Source organism: Ruditapes philippinarum, unplaced genomic scaffold, assembly GCF_026571515.1.
Source record: "Ruditapes philippinarum isolate M1 unplaced genomic scaffold, ASM2657151v2 ctg3076_1_1_1_1, whole genome shotgun sequence".
NCBI lineage: Eukaryota > Metazoa > Mollusca > Bivalvia > Venerida > Veneridae > Ruditapes > Ruditapes philippinarum.
This window is the reverse complement of record NW_026856748.1, coordinates 125,215-152,045: the sequence shown is the minus strand read 5'-3', so window position 1 is coordinate 152,045 and position 26,831 is coordinate 125,215. Positions and strand designations below refer to the sequence as shown.

General features: G+C 33.8%; 1 protein-coding gene across 1 annotated transcript; it reads right to left on the bottom strand.

Moving 5' to 3' along the window:
* Positions 1–3,116: 3,116 nt before the first annotated feature.
* On the bottom strand, positions 3,117–16,142 carry LOC132747597 (E3 ubiquitin-protein ligase Mdm2-like). Its single transcript, XM_060737018.1, has 7 exons — positions 16,050–16,142; positions 15,282–15,415; positions 13,406–13,983; positions 12,819–13,030; positions 11,931–12,080; positions 9,312–9,407; positions 3,117–6,125 (listed from the first exon to the last, which is right to left on the bottom strand). The coding sequence occupies exons 1-7, from the start codon at positions 16,140–16,142 to the stop codon at positions 5,595–5,597; spliced, it is 1,794 nt and encodes a 597-aa protein (XP_060593001.1). The 3' UTR covers positions 3,117–5,594.
* Positions 16,143–26,831: the final 10,689 nt, after the last annotated feature.

The following is a 26,831-nucleotide window of genomic DNA, read 5'->3' as shown; positions in this document are numbered from 1 at the left end:
CCAAATAAAATGTTTAAATTTTAAAAAAAATAATGGCAAAATGTAAAACCCTTTTTTACTTTCACCTGTTTTACTTAATTTATTACCCCTTTGATGGGGATAATGTCACTTTAATTGGTCTCGACATGCAGGTCGTGCATTTAAAGCAAATTTAACGCACAATACTCAAGTTGATATCTACCCAACCTATCCTAGATCTTTTCCCACTTTAACCCTCAAAACCTGCTGGAACAAAAGTGACGTGCCTTCCCCCACCAGTCATCTAGCCAGGCAGGTGTGTAACATCCTCGCAGTCTGACCAGGCCTGTACTGTAGTCGAATAATTTTTTTATTGTGAAATGTCCTTAAAACCCTTGGGACAATGCCTGAATATTTTTTTAGAATGGATTTTTTTTGGGACTGTCATTAGCCAAATTTTTTTTGGGATTATCAATTTGAATATTAAAAATTAGTCAACCCAACAGTATTTAACAGCCCGGTCCTCTATACTGGTGGCAAAGACTTAATGCTTTTTGAGTTTCCAAACACTTTAAAAATTTTAAAGGGTGGAAAAAATCCAAAAGTTCTTTAAAATTTTGAGTGGAAAAAAACTAGAAATGCCACTGTCATTGGCCTTTTAAAACCCCCGCCCCAACCCAAAATTTTAGAAACAACAAAGGCCATTTAAAACCCCCAAGGGGCAACCAACCCCCCGCCAAATCTCAGGTTAAATAAAACCAGTGCTTGCTTTAAAATATGTTTTTCTCCCTGCTTCAAACCCTTGAAAAAATTTTTAAAAACGAGTTTTTTTAGTTTAAAGGTCCCTGTGACCTTTTTACCCAGTGACCTCCAAAAAAAATAGGGGTTCATTTACTTTTCATGGGCTAACCTCCATGCCAAATATGAAAACTGTGGGTCCAAAAAGGGAAACTCAATTTTTTTGGGGGAGAAAACTTTTTTTTAAATCAAGGGCCCCCGGACCCTTTTAAAATTTGACCAAGTGACCCCCAAAAATTTTAATAGGAGTTTTTCTAAATTTAAACATGAAATAAAAATCCTGCCAAAAAATGAAGGGTGAGTCAAAAAAATCTCAAAGTTTTTGGGGGAGGGACAAGGTTTTTTTTTTTAAATCAAGTCCCTGGTTTACCTTTACCCATGACCTCAAAAACAATTTGGGGTCATCTTCTAAACATGAAATAACCTCCATGCCAAAAAAAAAAGAAGACTGTGGATTAAAAAATCTTTAAGTTTTTTGGGGTTTGGGCTAGCTTTTTTTAAGTCAAGGCCCCTGTGACCTTTTCCCTTTTACCCAGTGAAACCCCCCAAAAACAATTAGGGGTCATCTACTTATTTTAAAGGGCTAAACCCCCATGCCCAAAAAAGAAAAACTTTTGGGCCCCAAAAGGGAAAACTTTAAGTTATTTGGGGCGGAAAAGGGAAAAAACCGACGGATGGGGAGACGTCCGAACGGACAAGCTTATTCCAGTATACCCCCTCTTACAACTTCGTTGTGCGGGGGTATAAAAATTCAGCAGGTAAAGTTACTTGTGTATCACAAAAGCTATGTGATTCTAGCTTACCTAAAAGTCTTTGTAACGACCTGGCTAAGAATAAAACCCATTAGCTACAATATAATATGCTTCTCCGGTAGACGCCATACACTCAAAGATAGAATCTGCAGTATACTGATAAACACAGGACAAAGAAAAAAATTATCAAATATTTTATTTCAATAATGTAATTATTAAATAAGATAAAATACAGGTTGGTTATACAGTGTAATTAAATGAATGTTCCAGGTGGCAAGAAGATTAAATCAACTGAAAATCAGTACTTAAAGGGACTCCACTAAGGTTGTTTTTTTTGACATTACAAGATTGGAAATAATTTTTCAGGATTAATGTTCCATTTGATGTAGGTCTAGACAAATAACTTGTGTGTGAAATTTAAGGTGATTTCCTCCCTCCACTTCTCCAGAATGTTTTTTATTCTAAATGCCAAAAACGACCCAAAATTGTAGAGTTGCAACATAAAATGCACAAAAATACAATTTGAAATTAATTTCTGAGTATATTTTTTCATTATATATTTTGCATAGATTTCTGCATTAAATGCCAAAGCTAATCTAAGTAAGAAATTCAAATTTTATTTTTTTAGGTTTTGGACCTCAGTGGAGTTCCATTAAGACATTTATGATTCATAGCTGGTATTTTCTACTCAATGCAACATTTCTAATGCACTTATACATAATAATACAAAACATCATAAACATGTTCATTAGTGATGGGAGTTTTACTGTGCAATTTAAAGTATTTCTAAATAGATCTCTGAAATTGTCAAGCAAAAAGTGACATCAAATCAAACTAAAAAATATAACTGAATCCCTTCAGCCTTTCAGTAACCTCTGAACACATGTGGTAACAAGAGGGCCATGATGGCCCTGAGGTCGCTCACCTGTATATAGGCCCCCCCCCCGGGCCAATTTTTACCCAAGGGCTTTTATTTGTTTATTTCAACAAACTTGGTAGATACCCATAAGAAGATGTTTCATGCTAAACATCTAAGTTCTAGCTCATTGGGTTTTTTAAAAGAAGATTTTTTAAGTTTTTACTATACACATATAGTTAAAAACAATGACACCCCTGGGCAGGGCCAGTTTTGACCCCGGGCTTTTATTTGAACAAACTTTGTAGATATTTACTTAAAGATGTTTTATGCTTAATATCTAAACTCTAGCTATTTGGGTTTTTTCAAAGAAGATTTTAAGTTTTGCTATACACATATAAGGAAAATCAATGAGACCCCTGGGGCGGGCCAGTTTTGACCCAGGGCTTTTATTTGAACATACTTGGTAGACACCATTAGAACATGTTTCATGCTAAATATCTTAGCTCTAGCTCTTTGGTTCTTTAAAAGAAGATTTTTTAAGTTTTTACTATATGCATATAGGGAAAAATCAATGACCCCCTGGGCGGGCCAATTTTCATCCAAGGGCTTTTATTTCAACAAACTTGATAGACATTCACTAGAAGATGTTTCATGCCAAATATCTAAGCTCTAGCTTTAAGGTTCTTTAAAAGAAGATTTTTTAAGTTTTTACTATATGCATATAGGGAAAATCAATGACCCCCTGGGGCGGGGCCAATTTTGACCCAGGGTTTTTATTTGAACAAACTTGGTAGACATTCACTAGAAGATGTTTCATGCCAAATATCTAAGCTCTAGCTCTTACAGTTCTTTAAAAGAAGATTTTTTAAGTTTTTACTATATGCATATAGGGAAAATCAATGACCCCCGGGGCGGGGCCAATTTTGACCCCAGGGCTTTTATTTGAACCAACTTGGTAGGCACTCATTAGAACATGTTTCATGCTAAATATCTTAGCTCTAGCTCTTTGGGTTCTTTAAAAGAAGATTTTTTAAGTTTTTACTATATGCATATAGGGAAAATCAATGACCCCCTGGGGCGGGGCCAATTTTGACCCCAGGGTTTTTATTTGAACAAACTTGGTAGACATTCACTAGAAGATGTTTCATGCCAAATATCTAAGCTCTAGCTCTTACAGTTCTTTAAAAGAAGATTTTTTAAGTTTTTACTATATGCATATAGGGAAAATCAATGACCCCCCTGGGCGGGGCCAATTTTGACCCAAGGGCTTTTATTTGAACAAACTTGGTAGACACTCACTAGAAGATGTTTCATGCCAAATATCTTAGCTCTAGCTCTTTGGGTTCTTTAAAAGAAGATTTTTTAAGTTTTTACTATATGCATATAGGGAAAATCAATGACCCCCTGGGGCGGGGCCAATTTTGACCCAGGGTTTTTATTTGAACAAACTTGGTAGACATTCACTAGAAGATGTTTCATGCCAAATATCTAAGCTCTAGCTCTTACAGTTCTTTAAAGAAAGATTTTTAAGTTTTTACTATATGCATATAGGGAAAATCAATGACCCCCCGGGGCGGAGCCAATTTTGACCCCAGGGCTTTTATTTGAACAAACTTGGTAGACACTCACTAGAAGATGTTTCATGCCAAATATCTTAGCTCTAGCTCTTTGGGTTCTTTAAAAGAAGATTTTTTTAAGTTTTTACTATATGCATATAGGGAAAATCTATGACCCCTGGGCGGGGGCCAATTTTGACCCCAGGGCTTTTATTTGAACAAACTTGGTAGACACTCATTAGAAGATGTTTCATGCCAAATATCTAAGCTCTAGCTCTTAGGGTTGTTTAAAAGAAGATATTTAAAGATTTTTCTTTCGGTTGCCATGGCAACCAGAGTTCTGTATGGAATTAAATTCTTTGAACAATTTTTAAAGGTGACCACCAAAGGAACATTCCTGTGAAGTTTGGATGAAATTGGCTCAGTGGTTTATGAGGAGATGTCATTTAAAGCAAAAGTTTACGGACGGACGACGGACGGACGGACGGACGCCGGACGAAAAGCGATCACAAAAGCTCACCCTGTCACTTTGTGACAGGTGAGCTAAAAATAATAAAACAAAATGAAAAACGCCTGCTTTTAGCACTACAATACAAATGAGTAATATTTTGACATGATGAAAAACTGCCATTTATTATAATAATACAATTACACCTTTCAACAGTGACTAATTGTAATGTTACAAAAAAAAAATTTCTTGTATGAAGGACATCTTAATGTAGTTATACAGAATAATGTATTGTCAACTAGGCTTAAAACAATCACATTTTCAAAAGTTATCCAAAAATTCAAGTTGTTTAAACACTATAATATACTTAGAGCTGTAATTAATTTATATCTTAAATAAAGAATACATCACCTTAGTGCAATAACTGTTTAACTCCTTTTAAATTTAGAAGGATCTTTAACCCATTACTGCACTAATGTGACAAATTATAATCCTTGACATATAATAATTCATGTTTGTATTCTTGTTATTTCTTATTATTGAAATGTACCATGAAAATTAATCTTATTTTCTAATTTTTCAAAATATATCTAAAAGATAGACTGATTCCCCACAAAGCATAATCTAAAGCAAATGATTGCCATTTAATAAACAAGAAAAAAAGCTCCTACTTTTCCAAAAACAAGCTGCTTTTAAATAAAGAAAGAATACTGGTATGTGATAAATAAGACACATATATAGCATAAATATATAAATAATAGGTTAAAGAATATTTATTATTTAAGCCCCTATCCGTCAGACATAAACATATTCGTATTCATGTAAAAGCAGATATTCATGTATAAATTACAGTAATGCAAAATATCTTCCAAACACAGACCTGTTCAATCCTTCAAAAATTTGTCAACAATCTGGCAGTGTGTTTTTATGGAATCTGTCATTTGTCATCAATTATGAGTGGATTTTTCCCTATTCAACATGTATGCATAAATAACACAAAATATATGTAATACAAAATATCCTCTTAACAGTAAACTTCAACAAAAACAATACAAGTTTGACTTCAACAAAGTCAAGATTTTTCCTCTGTGACCATGACATTAAAATTGAGTGCAAAAATGCAATGAACTGTAAGTGAAAATAGCAATGAAAATTTGGCAGTGAAATATAAAACCTATGAGGAAAATAGCTTGAACACGTAGGGTTAACAATGCTGGATTTATTTACAGAATATAATTTCGAATCACTTTCTGTATTGGTCTGCGGCACACAGGGCATAGCTTCCCACGCCTCTTCAATCTCTTCCCACAGGAAAAGCAGCAGACCTGATGACCGGATGTTCCGTGAATAAGACTTGCGGTTTTTGGCCGAGTCAAACAAATTATGCACGGATCCTCTAATGCTACACTAGGGGCTTTTGACACATTTGGATTTGTTCTTTCTGTATCAACTGTACTTTTGTTATCTTTCTGCTGTAATTGAATGTTTGAAAAAGAATACCTCTGTTCAGCAAGATCTTTGATTAACATATCATCTACAGTTTTACAATCATTGTCAGATATTTCCCTACTTTGATTACTAACATTCTTGTCTTTTCTTTGAGTTTCTTGTGAGAGTGTAGATTTATCATCCTCAGGTCTTTCATCTGCTCTAGCTTGAGAGCCTAACCAGTCTGTTCGCAGTTTCCAACATCTCCCACAATACCTCTGTACAGGAGGATTAGACTGGTTACATTCTATACAAACCCAATTGTCCTGAAATAGAAGGAAAGTAATTTTACTTATCTAAAACGACCTTCTGAATTTCATAAATATGCTGGCACTGTAATTGACATCAGGAATGTATATATATATTATACATATATATATCATACATATACATGTATATAAACCTGCTTCATGTCAGGTGACAAATTTGGCTCCTTAAGATACATAATATTTGCAAACATGGAAATTATAAATAAATACAAAAGAGTCGCTCACCGGAGGGGCCAATCCCTTTAATATGATCAAACTTGATAAAAGACTACCCAAGAACGCTACAGACAAAGTTTGGTGGTCATCTATCAATTAGTTCTGTAGAAGAAGATGTTTAAAGGTTTTTCTACTTTTAGCTCTGTTGACCCCTAAAAGGGGCCAAATGAAATGACATGAGTAAATTCAATTGTGACTGTCACAAGGATGCTACAGACCAAATTTGAAGTAAATCTGCCCAGCAGTTTCAGAGAAAAAGACGATTGTTGATGCATCACAACGGACGCTGGAGCATCCCCCTTTGATACTAATAGCTCACCCTGAACCTTCGGTTCTGGTGAGCTAATAAAAATTGCTTTAATAAATTTGTTAATTGTATGCATTTATTCAAATGTCATCATAGTTAGTGAATATCATGACATTATTAAGTAATAAACTATTTTAGCGGGAATATATTTTATTTTATTTTTGCTCCTTGCCATGAGATTCCTGATTTTCATGTTATTTACAATTTAAATATGGCAGGTAAAGCTCTTTATATGTAAACTCCTTATCACGAAAATTTTGCTTTTTTATGTATTTTTTTTTAGGCTTATGACGGGAATAGAAACACAAATTACAAGGTTGTATTTTTATGATAAAAGTTTAGCCAGAAAGGATTGATACGAAAGACATAAATACTGTATTAAAATCATGTGAGTTGTTACTAGATAAGTCTTGTAATAAATAAATTTGGAAATAAATGATTTAAAGAAACGATAATAAAATGTTAAAATATTTTCTGTATTGGAGTTTTATTCTGTGGCCATATAAGATGTACTTTATTCTGTATAACTAAGATGTATTTAATCTTATATTGGTAAGGAATTCAGTCTAATATAAAGGAAATATAATAGTCCACCACACAATAGGCAATACATTTTCAAAAGGATTAAGAAAGCAGCACATTTCCAAATTATATGTTAATTTTTATGAAAACTTAGATAAGAAATTCTTGTCAGGTGTGATTTTACCTAGCCTAAGGCATTTACAAGCCACAGAAATTACCTTTTACCAATTCTCATACTATATACACATTCCTTTTTTAAGTTTGCTTTTTTGCAGATTTTTGTTTTTAACACATCTAGAGGCATGTTGCTTTAAAGTTTGATTTGTTTTTGCAGATTAATTTTCAAACTCATCTGGAGGCATGCCACTTTCAAACAAGAGGGCCATGATGGCCCTGAGGTCGCTCACCTGTATATAGCCCCCCCCCCCCCCCCCCGGGCCAATTTTTACCCAAGGGCTTTTATTTGAACAGACTTGGTAGACACCCATAAGAAGATGTTTCATGCTAAACATTTAAGTTCTAGCTCATTGGGTTGTTTAAAAGAAGATTTTTTAAGTTTTTACTATACACATATAGTTAAAAACAATGACAACCCTGGGGCAGGGCCAGTTTTGACCCCCGGGCTTTTATTTGAACAAACTTTGTAGATATTTACTTAAAGATGTTTCATGTATAATATCTAAACTCAAGCTATTTGGGTTTTTTCAAAGAAGATTTTTAAGTTTTTGCTATACACATATAAGGAAAATCAATGACCCCCAGGGTGGGGCCAGTTTTGACCCCAGGGCTTTTATTTGAACATACTTGGTAGACACCCATTAGAACATGTTTCATGCTAAATATCTTAGCTCTAGCTCTTTGAGTTCTTTAAAAGAAGATTTTTTAAGTTTTTACTATATGCATATAGGAGAATCAATGACCCCCTGGGGCGGGGCCAATTTTGACCCCAGGGCTTTTATTTGAACAAACTTGGTAGACACTCATTAGAAGATGTTTCATGATAAATATCTTAGCTCTAGCTCTTACGGTTCTTTAAAAGAAGATTTTTTAAGTTTTTACTATATGCATATAGGGAAAATCTATGACCCCCTGGGACGGGGCCAATTTTGACCCCAGGGCTTTTATTTGAACAAACTTGGTAGACATTCACTAGAAGATGTTTCATGCCAAATATCTAAGCTCTAGCTCTTACGGTTCTTTAAAAGAAGATTTTTTAAGTTTTTACTATATGCATATAGGGAAAATCAATGACCCCCCGGGGCGGGGCCAATTTTGACCCCAGGGCTTTTATTTGAACAAACTTGGTAGACACTCACTAGAAGATATTTCATGTCAAATATCTTAGCTCTAGCTCTTTGGGTTCTTTAAAAGAAGATTTTTTAAGTTTTTACTATATGCATATAGGGAAAATCAATGACCCCTGGGGCGGGGCCAATTTTGACCCAGGGCTTTTATTTGAACAAACTTGGTAGACACTCATTAGAAGATGTTTCATGCCAAATATCTAAAGCTCTAGCTTTTACAGTTCTTTAAAAGAAGATTTTTTAAGTTTTTACTATATGCATATACTGATATAGGGAAAATCAATGACCCCCCGGGCCGGGGCCAATTTTGACCCCAGGGCTCTTATTTGAACAAACTTGGTAGACACTCACTAGAAGATGTTTCATGCCAAATATCTTAGCTCTAGCTCTTTGGGTTCTTTAAAAGAAGATTTTTTAAGTTTTTACTATATGCATATAGGGAAAATCAATGACCCCCTGGGGCGGGGCCAATTTTAACCCTAGGGCTTTTATTTGAACAAACTTGGTAGACACTCATTAGAAGATGTTTCATGCCAAATATCTAAGCTCTAGCTCTTTGGGTTCTTTAAAAGAAGATATTTAAAGATTTTTCTTTCGGTTGCCATGGCAACCAGAGTTCTGCATGAAATGGAATTCTTTGAACAATCTTGATAGGGCTTCATACAAAGAGTATTCCTGCCAAGTTTCATTAACATTGGCCTTGCGGTATCATAGAAGATGTCCTTAGAATATATAAAATGTGGACGGACGACTGACGACGGACGCCATTTGGTTGGCCATACTAAAAGCTCACCTGCACTTTGTGCAAGGTGAGCTAATAAAAAGGCTACTTACGGCCTCTGTCAGTTCTTTATCCCCATCATTACTGTCAGAATCACTACAATCAGCAAAGAATTCCACATCACTCTCTTTACAAACAACTAGGAAACTCTGCAAATATAATATAGTTATCATCAAGGTCATAGGATTAAATCAGCTTTTTTTGGGAAAGAAAAAAAAACTTTTTAAACAAGAACATGGTCAAGACGTGGCCCTGTGTTCACTTAGAAATGATCCGCATCTGGATTAAATGATCCTAATATTATTTACATTGCTTTACCAAACTAAAAATAATTGTATTTTGTTAAAATTAAATGGGACATAAACAAAATGTAAAAAGATGCTATTTGCAAAAGACACAACCCTAATTTTTTTATAAAAATGACATATAACAAAACAAATCCAAAACAAGAACGTGTTTGTTAAACACAAATGCCCTCGGCTCAGATTCTTGTCAGTAGCAATATTTCAAAAAATGTTACCCATTCACTCAGTTATGGACAGAAAAATTGCCAAAAAAATGTAAACACAAGTTATATAGCTTGACAAAGTCATAGCATTTTGTAATTGTGAAAAATATAAGTTGCCAAGTCATTGCTCTGACGAAGATGAAAAATATTCAACTTCATGCAAGTTATCTTCCTACCAAATATGAAATACATCTGTCATTAAATAAAGGCTGTATGGGCAAAAGTGTAAAAATCTATTTTTAGCACTGGTGACCTTAACCAAACTGACCCCTAACTCTATCCAAAAGAAGAATACCATGTAAGTTATCTTCCTACCAAATATGAAATACATCTGTCAATAAATAAAGGCTGTATGAGCAAAAGTGTAAAAATCTATTTTTAGCACTGGTGACCTTAACCAAACTGACCCCTAACTCTATCCAAAAGAAGAATACCATGCAAGTTATCTTCCTACAAAATATGAAATACATCTGTCAATAAATAAAGGCTGTATGGGCAAAAGTGTAAAAATCTATTTTTAGCACTGGTGACCTTGACCCAACTGACCCCTTACTCCATCCAAAGGAAGAATACCATGCAAGTTATCTTCCTACCAAATATGAAATACATCTGTCAATAAATAAAAGCTGTATGGGCAAAAGTGTAAAAATCTATTTTTAGCACAAGTGACCTTGACCCACTGATCCCTACCCCAATCAAAATGATGACCATGCAAGTAATCTTCCTACCAAATATAAAATATATCTGTCACTTTATAAAGGCTGTATGAGCAAATGTGTAAAAATCTATTTTTAGCACTGGTGACCTTGACCCAACTGACCACTAACTCCATCAAAGTTTATGTTTCTATTAATTATAAATAACATCTGTCAATAGAATAAGGTCAATACACCTGTAAAAATGTAAAAATCTATTTTTAACATTGGTGACCTCCACATTGGTAACATTGACCTTGACCCAAATGACCCCTTACTACACCCAAAGAAGGAGGACCTCCCTTGGCATGTTTGTATTACTAAAATATAAAGGCTGTATGAGCAAAAATGTTTTTATTTATTTTTTAAACCAGTGACCTTGACCTTGACCCTAGAGACCGCTTACTCTACAAAAAATTAGAGGACCATCAAAGGTATCCACCTACTAAATATGAAAGATATCATTAAAGAAATTAAGCAATCAGGAGAAATTTAAGATAAATCCAACTTGCCGAAATAGGTTAACCAGACAAGGCCCTATTTTCAAAGTGAAAAAAGGGAAATAACTGGGAAATATGGATGACACAGTTATGTTTTTTTCTAAGTGCTGAAAAGGGCAATAACTAGGTAAATATGAAAGCCAGAGTTATGTAACTTGCCAAGATCATGTACTTTGTATTGATTAGTAAGTGTGTAAACTTAGAAGCCATTGGTACAGGTAGAACTTAAGAAAAATCCAACTTGCCGTTCTAGGTTAACCTCGTACAGACAGGCGAACAGCACAGACGGACGGACGGTTCAATCACTATATGCCCGGGGGCATAAAAAAAATCAAATCAAAATAAGGATCAATTTTAAGATCAAGATCAATATCTGGTATCAACTGTAAAATACCCATATCTAGTAAAATAATATTGCATTTATTCTAAAATTTCAAAAACATGCTATTTAAAGTCCAATTTTATCAAATTAATATTAAAGTTAATATTAACTAATTTAATCTTAGTGAAAACAGGGACTGAGTAGGTTTAAGCAAAGGATCACTAAGTTGAGAACCTGAATCTGTAACAACTTTCATTTTGAAAACACTTTTGTCATTTTAATTAATTTCAACATATGAAGCATTAATTTATTATACAAATTTTATTACAAAGTTAAAAATACAGTCACAGATTTTTTCCTGTATCAATACATAAAATTCATTTACAGTAAGACATCATTTGAGTCGCGTCATGACAAAACCAACATAGTGCGTTTGCGACCAACATGGATCCAGACCAGCCTGCGCATCCGCGCAGTCTGATCAGGATCCATGCTGTTTGCTTTCAGTTTCTCTACTTGTAACAGGGTTTGTAGGCGAACAGCATGGATCCTGATCAGACTGCGTGGATGCGCAGGCTGGTCTGGATCCATGCTGGTCGCAAACGCACTATGTTGGTTTTGCCGTGACGCGGCTCATTTATAATTACCTCCCCAGATTGGATAGAACTGAGGTCTGACTCAGTGGGCGAGGCATTATCTGACTCCACATCATACTCAATACTGAACACAGTGTCTGAATCTTCTTCAAGGAACCATAGGTCATCAGTCGAGTCTTGCACTATAACTGTTTCTTTGCTCTAAAAACACACATAAAGCCACCGTTAATGTTACTATCCCACATATGTAGTTTTGGCGTTTTTGAAATAAGACATCATCAAATGATAAAATTTCACTACAGGCTTGTATATTTATATGGAACAAGAGTTTCATACATGTCTTGTCTGACGAAAAAACCTCTAAGTAAAATATTTGCAATGTTTATCCAGTTGTAATTTTAAATCATTGCAATGTTTTAATTTGTAAATATTGACTTAAGTTATAAACAAACCCGTTAACTGGTTGCGAGAAAATCAGTTGGCTGCAGAAAGAACAAGTGCGTGTTTAGTAAGTTTTCTTTTCTTGCAATCGATATCTGCACAATATATCATAGAAAATTATGTCTATATCTTGGAAATCCGGTTTAAACCAGCCATTTATATAGCAAATTCAACCGGTATCAAACTGTTCTACTAGGTGTGATAAAAGGGGTGTTTATAAATCTGTGGCAAGTGAAACATAACAGCTGTTAGGTCACAGTCATCTCATGGAAACTGCAAATTTTACTTCAGTGCACATTTAATAAACAGTAAACAAATATGTTGATTGTTTTTTTAGAACCATTTTGTGTGGGAGAGTAGCTTTAATTCAGACAAGAAATCCTTATAGTTTCTTTATCTTGGATTTATAAACAAACATGCACATGTTATGGTGATATGGCACTTTATCTACTTAAATGAAAGAGAAACACTGCAATTATTACAGAATGTTTCACGTACCTGGACACTGAGAACTTCACTCTGTTCATTATCACTCCCGTCTCCGAGTTTGACCTGAAAATACCACGGATAACCATCTTTATCGCAATCATCACCATACGTGATACTCAACGATGTTCCACGTCTTCTTGATGACTCCCCAACTGTTGGTATGGAACCCGGCTCAGTTTGGTGACGTTTGCGCCCGGACGATTCTCCAAGACTCGTATTATCTGTAATATAGAGAAAACAATTTCATCTCTGAAATGAAACCTGAACGAGTGAAAACATCCAATTAATAGAAATATTCTAAAAAGAATTTTAAAATAGTTATACGCTTATGTAAAAAAAACACAAATGACATGAATTTCTGATACATTAACTTCTTCTGAATTTTTTTTAAAATAAATTCTTGTTTGTGTATTTTATAACAAATTTTGATGAATATATATCTAACATAATCTTACAGCAAAGCAATTTGCATAAAAAGCTTTATTATTTGCATTAAATTGTTTTGTTTCTCTTCATTATTATTAAGATCTACAAACTCAAAGAGATATATAAATTCTAAAAAAAAAACTGAATTCTAATAGAGAGCATAAACTTACTTTTTCTTTTCCTTCTATGACCTTGCACTTCTGCTGGTTGCTCACTTTGACTGCAGGATTGTCCGGTTTCAAAACTACTGGCATTTTTGCCAGCAGTAGATGCAGTACTTTTGATACCAGCATCACTACCAGAACTCACCAAATTTTTGCTTTCATCATCAGTATTAGCACTTACATCTGCAACAATTTCAGTTCTGTTGACAATTTCATTCAAACTACTAGCATTTTTAGTATTTTCCTCATTTACACTGTCCATGTTTTTTGTTTTATCACTAGAACTGACAACAGTGTTTTTAGCAGAGGTATTTTCAGTTGTGTCTGTCTTATCACCACAAGAACTGGACGAGGAAGATTTTCTACTTTTAGTATGAGGTAGATGTAAGTTTCTGACCGGTGGTGATGGTTTTATCAATGACGTACTTGTTACCAGAGGAGATGAGGTCTGAGGGACCACATGGCCATGTGTTGTTGATATGGAGGTAGGTATATTAGCACTTGAGGATGGTTTAGTCACCAAACGGCGTCTTTTCTGTAAATGAGTATCTGGCAGTTCTATACAGTTTGCTGTAAGAAGCTTTCTGAAAATAGTAACAAACACTTTTTAACCTTACTGTAAATAGTGATATATTGTATAAGGAATGTTGTTGTAGAAGTGTGATATTCTGATTGGTTATATTGCTTAAATTGTATTCTTAAAAGAACTTTTCCGCTTGGCCAGTTTGAATACAACTTTATACAACCAAAGAGAGTGATAAAATCTCAGAAATGCACACTCATGTAAGAATTTTATTTCCATCATAAAATATTTGTAAACTTTTTAATATGTTTTATAAATTAATAGGCAAATTTTCACTAAAATATCAATAATATTTTTCACTTTAATATCAAGGGAGGGAGGAAGGAAGACCCTGCAGCCATATGCTCCATCTTAAAGATCACATTAGAGAGGTGCAATATGATAACAGTTTTGATACTAAAGAAAAGCAACAGTGTCAAGTGATCCGACTAATATCTGAAAGTTTTTTCTCAGCTTTTTTACTTTTCTTTAAGAGATGTTGAACCAATTTTTAACAAAAGTATCAATTGATCATTAAATTCTCTCATCACAAACACTTGGTCTAGACCCAAATAACCCATTAGAGGACTGGGCCAAGGGGCCCTCAGGTAAGGGCATTTTAATTATTTTTGAAGAAAAAGGGGGCTTTGTCTGTCAACAACAATGCTCATAATGTTAAGTATTACATATATCTTATTTTGCAAAAAGCAATTATCAATATAATATTCTTAAATGTTCACATGTTCAAATGTTATATTACAATATCTCATTGCTAATTCTAGTTATAGAACACAAATAGTTTTTTCTATTTTTAGTAACAGTAAACCTTGACACTAGCGTTCCAAAAACAATCCCAAGCCAGCTATTTAATAAACTTTCTATAAGATAAGTTTGACTACAATATCTCATTCCTAACTCTACTTCAAGTCCAGAAACCATAAAACCAACCAATGAACCAACAGACAGACAAGCTCGCTGCTATATATCACCTGCCCCCGTTTCTTGTGTGTTACTTTGTTGCCTGAATACTACCTGCCTGCTGATGTTTTTATACAGGCATTTAAAACCTGAATACTTTGGTATTTATTACTCATATACTTGAATACACCAGTTTTTTTCATGATTTATTTTTCAGTGGCACAGTCTTTCTTGTTCTCAGATATGTCAACCAGTAAAAAAAAACCAATATATGAGCTGTCAGTAGAAAAGCATGTTTGACTATTCTCTGTGGTTGATAGTTAAACATTACTCTGGGTAATGTAGAAATTTGTAAACATGTTTATATTTATTATCAAATGATTGATCTACAAGTCAACTTACGGTACATCACTAATGGTGAATTGTGAGACACCAAACACCTCTCCTAACAAGTCACCTTTACAGTGAATGATGTTGGGGTTGTATACATCAAACATTTGCTTTGATACAATGTACACTTTTAAGAAATCCAAGATCTGTAAAAGAGGATCACAAAATATGAATATAAATCTAGATTGCTACTGCTTCATTTAACTTCACACTCATTTACATCCATGGCCGGCGAAATCTGATTTGTCAGTTTTAAATTTTTAATCTAAAGCATTTCTTAACTTGTCCGTATAATATTTATATAGTAAACTCTTGAAAATTTCCACTTGTCCGACAGGCTGTGAGACAACCTGGGCAATATAGACAATTAATTTAGCTGCCCCTTGACACCTGTACATTAAGAAATCAAATAAGATCAATCAAACAGATACCCTCATGCCCACTTTTATACATGGGCTCCAGATTGTCTAGTACATATGATAACTCATGTAAATCAACAATCTGTCTGTACTGATTCAATATATTCTGTAAAAGTTACCAAACATGTTCATAAAATCAAGTACTGATCATTACAGCAAATTGTCCGAATTATATGCATCAGCTACAAATTTTTTCTAAGTTTCCGCCAGAAAAGTTTCATGTTTCTTTTATTTAAAGAACAATTAGAAATAAATTAAAACCCCAAACAGATCATGTAATGCTATTCCTTTAAACTCGAAAGAATATTGTCAATTAACTTGGGCTCGGATTATTGTCTCATATTATCATTGTAGCACTTACTTCTTTGCGTGTCAAAACTTCGTGTGTCGCACCAATCTGTTTAAGCAGGCCAAAAAGGGCTGCTTTAGGTCGTACCTGAAAAAATATCATCATTTGTTATGATAAAATCTAATAATGTAAATTAAGCTACTTGCTCTTAGCCTTCTAGATAAGTAATAAACACATTTACAAAATGGCTAGAATTTTATCCCTTAGCTGAAGACTGAAACAAAATTTACGCAAAAGCATGAGCATAAAAATTTCAGTGATTTTTAAGACAATTGACCACTTATTTTATATATTTTGAACAATTTCATAAAGGTATTTAATAAAATTATAAAAGCTGCTTAAGTATATAAAAAAAAAGCTGGATAACACTAAAAAAAACAAGAGGGCCATGAGGGCCCTGAGGTCACTCACCTGTATTTAGGCCCCTGGAGCGGGGCCAGTTTAAACCCCAGGGCTTTTATTTGAACAAACTTGGAAGACACTCATTAGAAGATGTTTCATGATGTAAAGTTTTTACTACACACATATAATGAAAAACAATGACCTCCCCCCCCCCCCCCTTTGGCAGGGCCAATTTTAACCCAAGGGCTTTTATTTGAACAAACTTGGTAGTCACCCACAAAAAGATGTTTCCTGCAATCTAACCTCTAGCTCATTGGGTTTTTTTATAAGTTTTTACTATACACATATAGTTAAAAACAATGACACCTCTGGGGCGGGGCCAGTTTTAGCCCCAGGGCTGTTATTTGAACAAACTTTGTAGACACTTACTAGAAGATGGTTCATGCTTAATATCTAAACTCTAGCTATTTGTGTTTTTTTCAAAGAAGATTTTTTAGTTTTTGCCATACACATTTCAGGAAAATCAATGACCCCAAGGGCGGGGCCAATTTTGACCCCAGGACTTTTATTTGAACATTTTGACCCCAGGGCTTTTATTTGAACAAACTTTGTAGACACTCACTAGCAGATGTTTCATGCTTAATATCTAAACTCTAGCTATTTGGGTTTTTTCAAAGAAGATTTTTTAAGTTTTTGCTATACACATATAAAGAAAATCAATGACCCACGGGGCGGGGCCAATTTTGACCCCAGGGCTTTTATTTGAACAAACTTTGTAGACACCCATTAGCACATATTTCATGCTAAATATCTTTGCTCTAGGTCTTTGGGTTCTTTAAAAGAAGATTTTTAAGTTTTTACTATATGCATATAGGTAAAATCAATGATCCCCTGGGGCGGGGCCAATTTTGACCCCAGGGCTTTTATTTGAACAAATTTGGTAGACACTTATAAGAAGATGTTTCATGCTAAATATCTTAGCTCTTGCTCTATGGGTTCTTTAAAAGAAGATTTTTTTAAGTTTTTACTATATGCATATAGGGAAAATCAATGACCCCCTGGGGTGGGGCCAATTTTGACCCCAGGGCTTTTATTTGACCAAACTTGGTAGACACTTATTAGAAGATGTTTCATGCTTAATATCTTAGCTCTAGCTCTATGGGTTCTTTAAAAGAAGATTTTTTAAGTTTTTACTATATGCATATAGGGAAAATCAATGATCCCCGGGGCGGGGCCAATTTTGACCCCAGGGCTTTTATTTGAACAAACTTTGTAGACACCCATTAGAACATGTTTCATGCTAAATATCTTAGCTCTAGCTCTTTGGGTTCTTTAAAAGAAGATTTTTTAAGTTTTTACTATATGCATATAGGGAAAATCAATGACCCCTGGGGCGGGGCCAATTTTGACCCCAGGGCTTTTATTTGAACAAACTTGGTAGACACTTACTAGATGATGTTTCATGCTAAATATCTTAGCTCTAGCTCCATGGGTTCTTTAAAAGAAGATTTTTAAAGTTATTACTATATGTATATAGGGAAAATCAATGACCCCTTGGGGCGGGGCCAATTTTGACCCCAGGGCTTTTATTTGAACAAACTTGGTAGACACTTACTAGAAGATGTTTCATGCCAAATATCTAAGCTCTAGCTCTTTGGGTTTTTAAAAGAAGATATTTAAAGTGTTTTCTTTTGGTTGCCATGGCAACCAGAGTTCTGCATGAAATTAAATTCTTTGAACAATTTTTAAAGGTGACCACCAAAGGAACAATCCTGTGAAGTTTGGATGAAATTGGCTTAGTGGTTTATGAGGAGAAGTCATTTAAAGTAAAAGTTTACGGACGGATGGACGACGGACGGACGGACGACGGACAAAAAGCGATCACAAAAGCTCACCCTGTCACTTTGTGACAGGTGAGCTAAAAAGAAACAAGAGGGCCATCCATGATGGCCCTGAGGTCACTCACCTGTATACTTTGTAGATATTTACTTAAAGATGTTTCATGCTTAATATCTTAACTCTAGCTATTTGGGTTTTTTCAAAGAAAATTTTTAAGTTTTTGCTATACACATAAATTATAAGGAAAATCAATGACCCCCGGGGCGGGGCCAGTTTTGACCCCAGAGCTTTTATTTGAACATACTTGGTAGACACCCATTAGAACATGTTTCATGCTAAATATCTTAGCTCTAGCTCTTTGAGTTCTGTAAAAGAAGATTTTTTAAGTTTTTATTATATGCATATAGGGAAAATCAATGACCCCCTGGGGCGGGGCCAATTTTGACCCCAGGGCTTTTATTTGAACAAACTTGGTAGACACTCATTAAAGATGTTTCATGCTAAATATCTTAGCTCTAGCTCTTAGGGTTGTTTAAAAGAAGATTTTTTAAGTTTTTACTATATGCATATAGGGAAAATCAATGACCCCCTGGGGCGGTTCCAATTTTGACCCCCGGGCTTTTATTTGAACAAACTTGGTAGACATTCAGTAGAAGATGTTTCATGCCAAATATCTAAGCCTTAGCTCTTACGGTTCTTTAAAAGATGATTTTTTAAGTTTTTACTATATGCATATAGGGAAAATCAATGACCCCCTGGGGCGGGGCCAATTTTGACCCCAGGGCTTTTATTTGAACAAACTTGGTAGACACTCATTAGAAGATGTTTCATGCCAAATATCTAAGCTCTAGCTCTTAGGGTTGTTTAAAAGAAATATTTAAAGATTTTTCTTTTCGGTTTGCCATGGCAACCAGAGTTCTGCATGGAATTAAATTCTTTGAACAATTTTTAAAGGTGACCACCAAAGGAACATTCCTGTGAAGTTTGGATGAAAATTGGCTCAGTGGTTTTATGAGGAGATGTCATTTAAAGCAAAAGTTTACGGACACGGACGACGACGACGGATGACAGACGGACGGATGGACGCCGGACGAAAAGCGATTCACAAAAGCTCACCCTGTCACTTTGTGACAGGTGAGCTAAAATATGTAGTGGTGCTTAATATAGATTTAGAATTCTCCGTATAATATCGTTATCCAAATTTCTACAAAATAGTGGTACACATAAAAATCAAATATTTTCAACAAAAATAAAGTGACTAATGAAAAGCATATATAACTTATATTGTGCACACGCTTACTCTAGTAAACTACGCTTACCTCTCGATCATTACAGAATGGTGAGGTACGCACGACTACTTGATAACTTTCGTTGCACTCCTCGCACAGATCAGACTCTGAGAACACTTTTCTAATGATTGTGATTTCGCCTATGCATTTCGTACATAGCTAAATGCCTAAATAATATAATTTATATTGTGAACCAAGAGAACATGTCACAACATTAAACACAATCCCTTATTATGTTTATATTATAGTCATCTTATCTCTCAACTTTTATTTATTAGAAATAAGAACTAAAACTTCACACTCTCTCTACTTTGGCTAGTGTGTCCAGTGTTTACACATTTTCAAGAATAATAATAAGATCAAGTACAGTTGGTCCATTAATAGTAAGACAGTGGTAACTCCACTTTTCAACATTGCCTTAATGTCTTCGTCTGTTTTTGGTGAATTGGTAATACAATTTATTACCAATGAGTGTTTAGTAGTTATTATATGTTTTTGGAGAAAGTTTTAAATATTCAACCCAAATTTCTGCTCCAATAGTATTTTGCTTACCTTTTTATCAAAATTAAAAACTATGTGAATATTATCACTGATTCACTCCTAGTACAGGCTGAGACTATCATGACAAATGTATACCTTCCCAGTGACGTATACCAATATACATGATAAAAGATTTCTCAAACGACTGAGCTTCTCTTTAAAATTATGTGCTCACAGTTTTATGTAATAAGGAATCTCTCTGAGGACACACTCTCCACACCTCTCCTCTCATATCTCTAGATCTGAGCCAAGTCATGTTAATGGTTATACAATACAAATAACTTAATTATGCGCCATTATTAGCTTTCCAATTTTGTGCAACTTTCACGTCCTGATAAAAATGAGCATTTAAACTATCACTCCAAATACCTTTGTGTTTTGACTTATTTTACACGTCGAAGAGCAAATGACACTGGTGTGTGAGTCTCAAAGTTTGTCTCAATTTGTACTCTATTGGGATTAGCTGGAAAAAAACCCCATTATTTGTAATTCCGGAGTAATTCTCTTCATACCCCTTCATTTTTTTATAATAATTTATTTCCCATAGGCCCACTGGAAGTTTACTTTTAGCAAACTTTGTGTACCATGTGACTTAAGACATTCTGCTACCATTAACCAGGGAAACGTCAACATCTGGTTGTATAATCCAAGATCGGATGGACGTTTCAAGAATTTCCCCATTGGACGCTCGGGAGACACGTGAGGCAACCCAGTCAAAAACTTATTCGATCGTGAAGTCAATAGTTTCACAAACCACTGATGTTTTTAGAACTTTTCAGAAAACAGGGGTAAAAAGGAATACCAGATTACATATTTGTGCATTATAATAAAACCGGTAACAAGGTAATTATATATTTTGTATTTTGGGATGCGTGTAAAATAAAAACTAAATTGACAATCAGTAAATAGGATCTGTTGATGGCTTCCACAATAAGCTTCTCTATAATTCTATAAAGTTAAAAAAATTGGTATTATAACAGTGAAAATATCATCCGTAAGTGTAAATAACATTACTTGTTACTAATTAGTAACGGAAACTACAGGGATACTGCAACACAGGTATTTTCCTCCATGGAAGATATTTAATTATACTTACAGATTATACCTCTCAAGCCCATAAATCTTATGTATGCGCATGGAATATAAAAATTAATAAAAGTGACATATAACAGAAGAAATATAAAATACATTAAAAGGTGGACTATTAATGTTTCATATCTTTTCGAGAGTAAAAACCTCTCTATAATATTACTAATAATAAGTACCAATAAGTCTTTTGATTTATTGTTATAGTTAATTTTTTTATAGAATGTTTCACTGAATAACATCCAAAATATTAGTATTGTTCTATATAGACTCAAACAATAACAGTTATATAATAAATAAATGCAGTTGAGACAGCCATTGTGTAATCCTTAATAATATTTACTCAATATATAAAATCTAGGAGTATGAAAATTAATAAAACAATCCCTATTTTAAGTTTCAATATTATAATATTACGACCTCTTATATTCGATATCTAGTTTATCTTTCATCTCTTTTGGTCTTAATTTATCTTTCCCAAAAAGTGTGGTTATTAGTCATGTTATATGTATAGCTTTGATTAAAGATCTCTTATTAAATTTTCAATAATAAAGGTGTTTTTATTTAATTTCTACAAGAATCTCACTCGTCTTGGGAAGTTAGGATATTGGAATTTAATGGATTATATTCTCGCAATTTATCTTCTGATTTATTTTCCTCAGTAATATAATTCTAAGGAATTATTCTATATAAATTAATCGTCTTCATTTATCTTTCCCATATAGGTATATTCTAAGGAATTGCCACTGGCATATTCAAGAAATTATGTATGACTAAAATCACTTGTTAATTGTGTTTCTTTGTATGACATATTTAAAGGTAATCTTTGTTATATACCCGTACATTGGAATTTTAATAAGTATATACAATAATATAACCTCATAAATTTTTAATGTACCCTCAACTATTATACAAGTTTTTATCACAAATCAGAGTATATAATTAAATTATTGGACAGTTGTATTCTAGCCGTGAGGGTGTAATATGACTAGGCCGCATTAGGTGCTTTTATTCATAAGTAATATTAAAGAAACTATAACATTTATATAGATGCAGAATGTGGTTCACATGTTGTTATTCGATATACTATATCGTCTGAAAGAACTCATGAGGAAGTTAACCAAAACAAAACACCATGTATGTATTTATGAGACAAATTGATCAATAATGTTAAGGTATGTCGAATTTGAGCTCTTCCTTAATTTTGTTTTCAGAAAGCTGTTAAATAACTCTTTTTTCTATTTTATGATTACATTTAATATAGCCTTACATTATCAATCAGCCTTGAATGGCTATCTTAGAAACAGTTGCATAATGATAGAATATCAACTGTGCTTGTACTATTTAGTTATACGATGTAAAGAACAAATCATAACACTTAGAGACTTGGGAATAACTAATTGGCATCCTAATCTGGTCTCTACATAAGTTCTTGACAAGATATATATGTGTCATCATATTTAAAAATTCATTTTAGACAGCTCCGTGTCATGAACATTAACAACTCAAAATGGAGGGTTAACTCGCCAAGTCAATCTCATCGAGATCCTAAGAACACAGCCTATGTGTCATTCTGGTTGGGGCCAGCTCTCATAAGAATCAGGATCCAATGCTGATTTCTGCTTTATGCACGATTCTTATATACTTCGCTATAGTTGAGTTAGATTTATGACAAATCACTCTCCAGCCTATTTATCACTAGAATCACGCACTCTAGCGCGGTTATAGCGCAGGACTGTCGGATACCAATCAGCTGGTCTCGCAATATAAGGCATTGATCTTCCAAACAAATCAGTGCTGGGCATTATGACTAAAGGGTTTTGCACGCACGAGGGTTTGCGCATAGGTTTAAACCACTCCTACGCATGCCTGTTCAGGTAGTTAGTATGCTGTACATGTAACAATATTTCATCATCGCTTAATATGTATCTGACTGCTAACTCAGCTAAAACACCTTTATTTTTTGTAATACAAAATATACATGTATACATGAGTTCAAATCTTTCTATTTGAAATACAAATATACATCTAATATACATCGGTCCAAATAATTTCCAAACATGCACATCTACAGTATTTTGCCTTTTACAGTTACTATGCCAATTTGTGACATTAAAAATATCTCGGTTTATATTAAAAATTTTGATCATATTTTCTTTAAGAAATAATAAATTTATGCATGATCTTTTTTGGCAATTCAAAATACCAGTCAAATAAATTCAAAATTTAAATTTATCATCCACTAAAATTGACAATTCATGGATATATATCCAACCAAGCAACATAATGTCATTCATGCAGGTAATCCGATAAACAGAATCAGGTGTTTTGATAAGCAAAATTACTGCTTAAAAGATAAAAAGAAAAAGATTCTTAATGCTACTTACTTTTTAAAATAACAAATTAAAACAATACCTTCAATTTGTTTTATTGCAATGTAATAAATAATATGCACCATATTTTATTCCAAAAAAAAAACAACAAAAAAACTCAAGCAAAAGAACTATTTTCCATGTTTCAACAAAATCATTTGAGAAAATACATCTTATTTTGGAAAATTTAATATATGCAACTAAAATTATTTTTTTAAACCATTCTTTGTAAGGTAAAAGTTTCAAAATGTTTATGTACATTTGTACCTTAACCTGCTTTAAGACCTTTTCTAATTTCTTCATCACATGTAATAAAATATTCCCGCACTTTTTCCATATTCTATCCAAGGTCACAAAGAGTTTTCTGCACATGTGCATAGACATTGTTAAGCAGGTTAAAACATAGAAAAATATCACAAGCACATGTATACAAAAAGCAGTAGTTTTTATTATTTTTATTGATAACTTCCGTTTTAATTTCATCATATCTATTTTTAGATTCTCGATAGACAAGAACAGTCACGACTAATTGGTCATTTCCATGTACTGTAACCTGGTGAACTACCCCATAAACACACAGGTGACCGATCTATTGTCTGCATATAGCCTTGAACATGTTAACTCAACCAAAACATTTGATAAACAATGTTAAATCAATTACTTTGCACACAAAAAAAAAGAACTCTAGGATCTGCTGCCCTTTAGATATGGCATCACATCTTCAAACTTAGATGTATTTCAGGTCATGGATAGTAGTCATTTAACAGACATACATTTTGTGATGAGATATCTATTTTTTGTTTCCTTAGATGTTAAATGATTTTGTCAATTTATTTTTTATAATTATTTACACAAGATATTAGTTAAAAGTTATTATTTATATATTTAAGTTTGATTGTGTTTAAAGCTATAAGCTTATTGAAACACTAAGCAATGCACAAGTGTAAAGTCCTCTGACCGTGATGGTATTTGAACTCAAGCGGCCAGCATTCCTGGCATTATGACAGCTTATTCCAGTCCATAGTAATTATGTTAAACTTTAATCATGATTTGATCTTTCGAAGGTTGGACTTTTTGAATGTCTAATATCATCAGACATAGGTTCTATCAGTGTCTCTGTGTAAATGCACCAGTCACATTGTAATGCCCATCTTTAGGACTGTGCAACCAGGATAAAGAGGGGCCGGGCCAGTTTTATAAGTCTCCACATCGTTGTTAAAGAGATAGTTTTGGCATATAACATTAGTTACATATATGAAAAGCATTAGCAGGACTAATTGCTGTGCAAGGCAGGATCTGTAATAGGGCCTGCTTTAAAAATCTAAAAAGTCAAAGTCGGCTGGGAATGTTAGAATGAAGGTTATGATTAACTGGTGCACTATTTATCCATCTTTCTTGTTTTTCTACTTATTTGCAGTATATAAACTTGTTCCTGTGTTAGACACAAGACCATGTCCTTTTTCTCTTACAGTAGAGTCTATCTGTCAGTCTTTCTGTCTGTTTGTCTATCTATTTATCTTCCTCTTCTGCCAAAAAGCCCTTGTAATGTTGGCGGTCCGTGCATCAAGTCACTTAAGTGGAATGAAGAAGATATTTATATTAAAACTAAGTAGGGTTGTGAAATTTTGCCACTTGCCCATGGACAAGTTGTCCTGGGACCAAAAATATACAGGGATAATATTAAGAATTATAATTAGGGACGGCAACAAGTAACCGGTTAATCGAGTACTCGATGGAACGTCCGAATATCGGTTAACGAAATTGATATTCGATTACTCGGGAAAAAAAAATATAATTAATATGTTTAACGATTTAGAAAGATTGTTGTGTCCAATTAGTTCAGAAATTCGGAGATGTGCATTTATCTTCATAAATACCTGTTCAATGCAATCAAAACATCCTTGCAGAATTGCGAAAATGATATCATTAATTTAACGAGGCAATCAACAGTTTGACACCCGCACCTGTGTCGCTTATGTCATCCATCTCTTATGATATTCAATTACCTTTAATTGTGTAGCGGAAGTAACTGTTTTGAAAACAACAAAGGGCCAATTGCTATTATGAATGTAAGAATAAAGGTAACTAGTATTTAGACCCCTTTTAAACTTCTGTTACCGCCGATCAGTTTATATCATTTCAAGACGAGAAGATATATGAACGTTATACATGTTTTAAACTTCATATTGTATTAATTAAAACTTTGTAAAATATAATGTTGTTGAATTAATTTTAATTAATTTGTCTCCCGTGCAGCCCTATTTATAATTACAAATTCTATGAGTTTAACTGGAAATCGAAAGAAGCATGTGTAAACCTTAAAGATCACAGGAAATCATCCTAGTAACCGAGTACTCGATTGGAAAAATGACCGAGTACTCGAGTATTGATTTTTGTATTTGTTGCCATCCCTAATTATTATCCCATTGATTTTCAAATGTTTTTAATGGTACAGTGGAGCCTTCCTAATCCGAACCCTTCTAATTTATCTCAACAAAATGTCCGGTCCCGATTTTATTTGTTCTATTTTCAATAGTAACAAGAGCCATGTCAACATGGCCATCCCCCACCGAATGTGTTTGCTCATTGGAAGAATGTATATGTAGTAGAGCAGAATAATTCCATTTTAAGAGGTCATTTGGTAATGAAAACTAATGGCTGAAGTGATTACAGATTTGAAATCTATGTGAATACTGATGGCTGAAAATAACAAAGGGCAATTACTGAAAAATAATGCAAGGTAGGTTATCATTCTTGTGTGCTGCACCCCTCCTCATTAAAATCTATCCAACTTTGAAGTTTCAAGTTGATACCTCAAATACTTTTTGAGATAAGCTCCGGACAAAGTAGTATGAAAAAGAACAAAGGGCAATAACTCAAAAATTATATAGGGAAGAGTTATCATTCTTGTGCACAGCATTCCTCCTCAATGAGATCCATCCACCTATGAAGTTTTAAGTTGATACCTCAAATACTTTTTGAGATAAGCTCCGGACAAATTATTATGAAAAAGAACAAAGGGCAATAACTCAAAAATTATATAGGGAAGAGTTATCATTCTTGCGCACATCATTCCTCCTCAATAAGATCTATCCACGTATGACATTTCATGTTCACATCTCAAACACTTTTGAGTTATGCTCCACTCAGGTGAAAAATTAAGTATGAAAAATAACAAAGGGCAATAACTCAAAAATTATAAAAGGTTAAGTTATCATTCTTGTGCACTACACTCCTCCTGAGTGAGATCTATGAACCTATGAAGTTTCATGTTGATATCTCAAAGGCCTTTTGAGTTATGCTCTGGACAAAAATTAATTTTGAAA

Coding starts and splice junctions, on each gene's coding strand:
- LOC132747597 (XM_060737018.1), bottom strand. CDS start 16,142: ATGATGATATTTTTTCAGGTACGACCTAAAGCAGCCCTTTTTGGCCTG. Junction 12,081..12,818: donor GTGAAGTTCTCAGTGTCCAG/GTACGTGAAACA, acceptor GTGTGTTTTTAG/AGCAAAGAAACAGTTATAGT. Junction 6,126..9,311: donor ATAAAGAACTGACAGAGGCC/GTAAGTAGCCTT, acceptor CTTCTATTTCAG/GACAATTGGGTTTGTATAGA.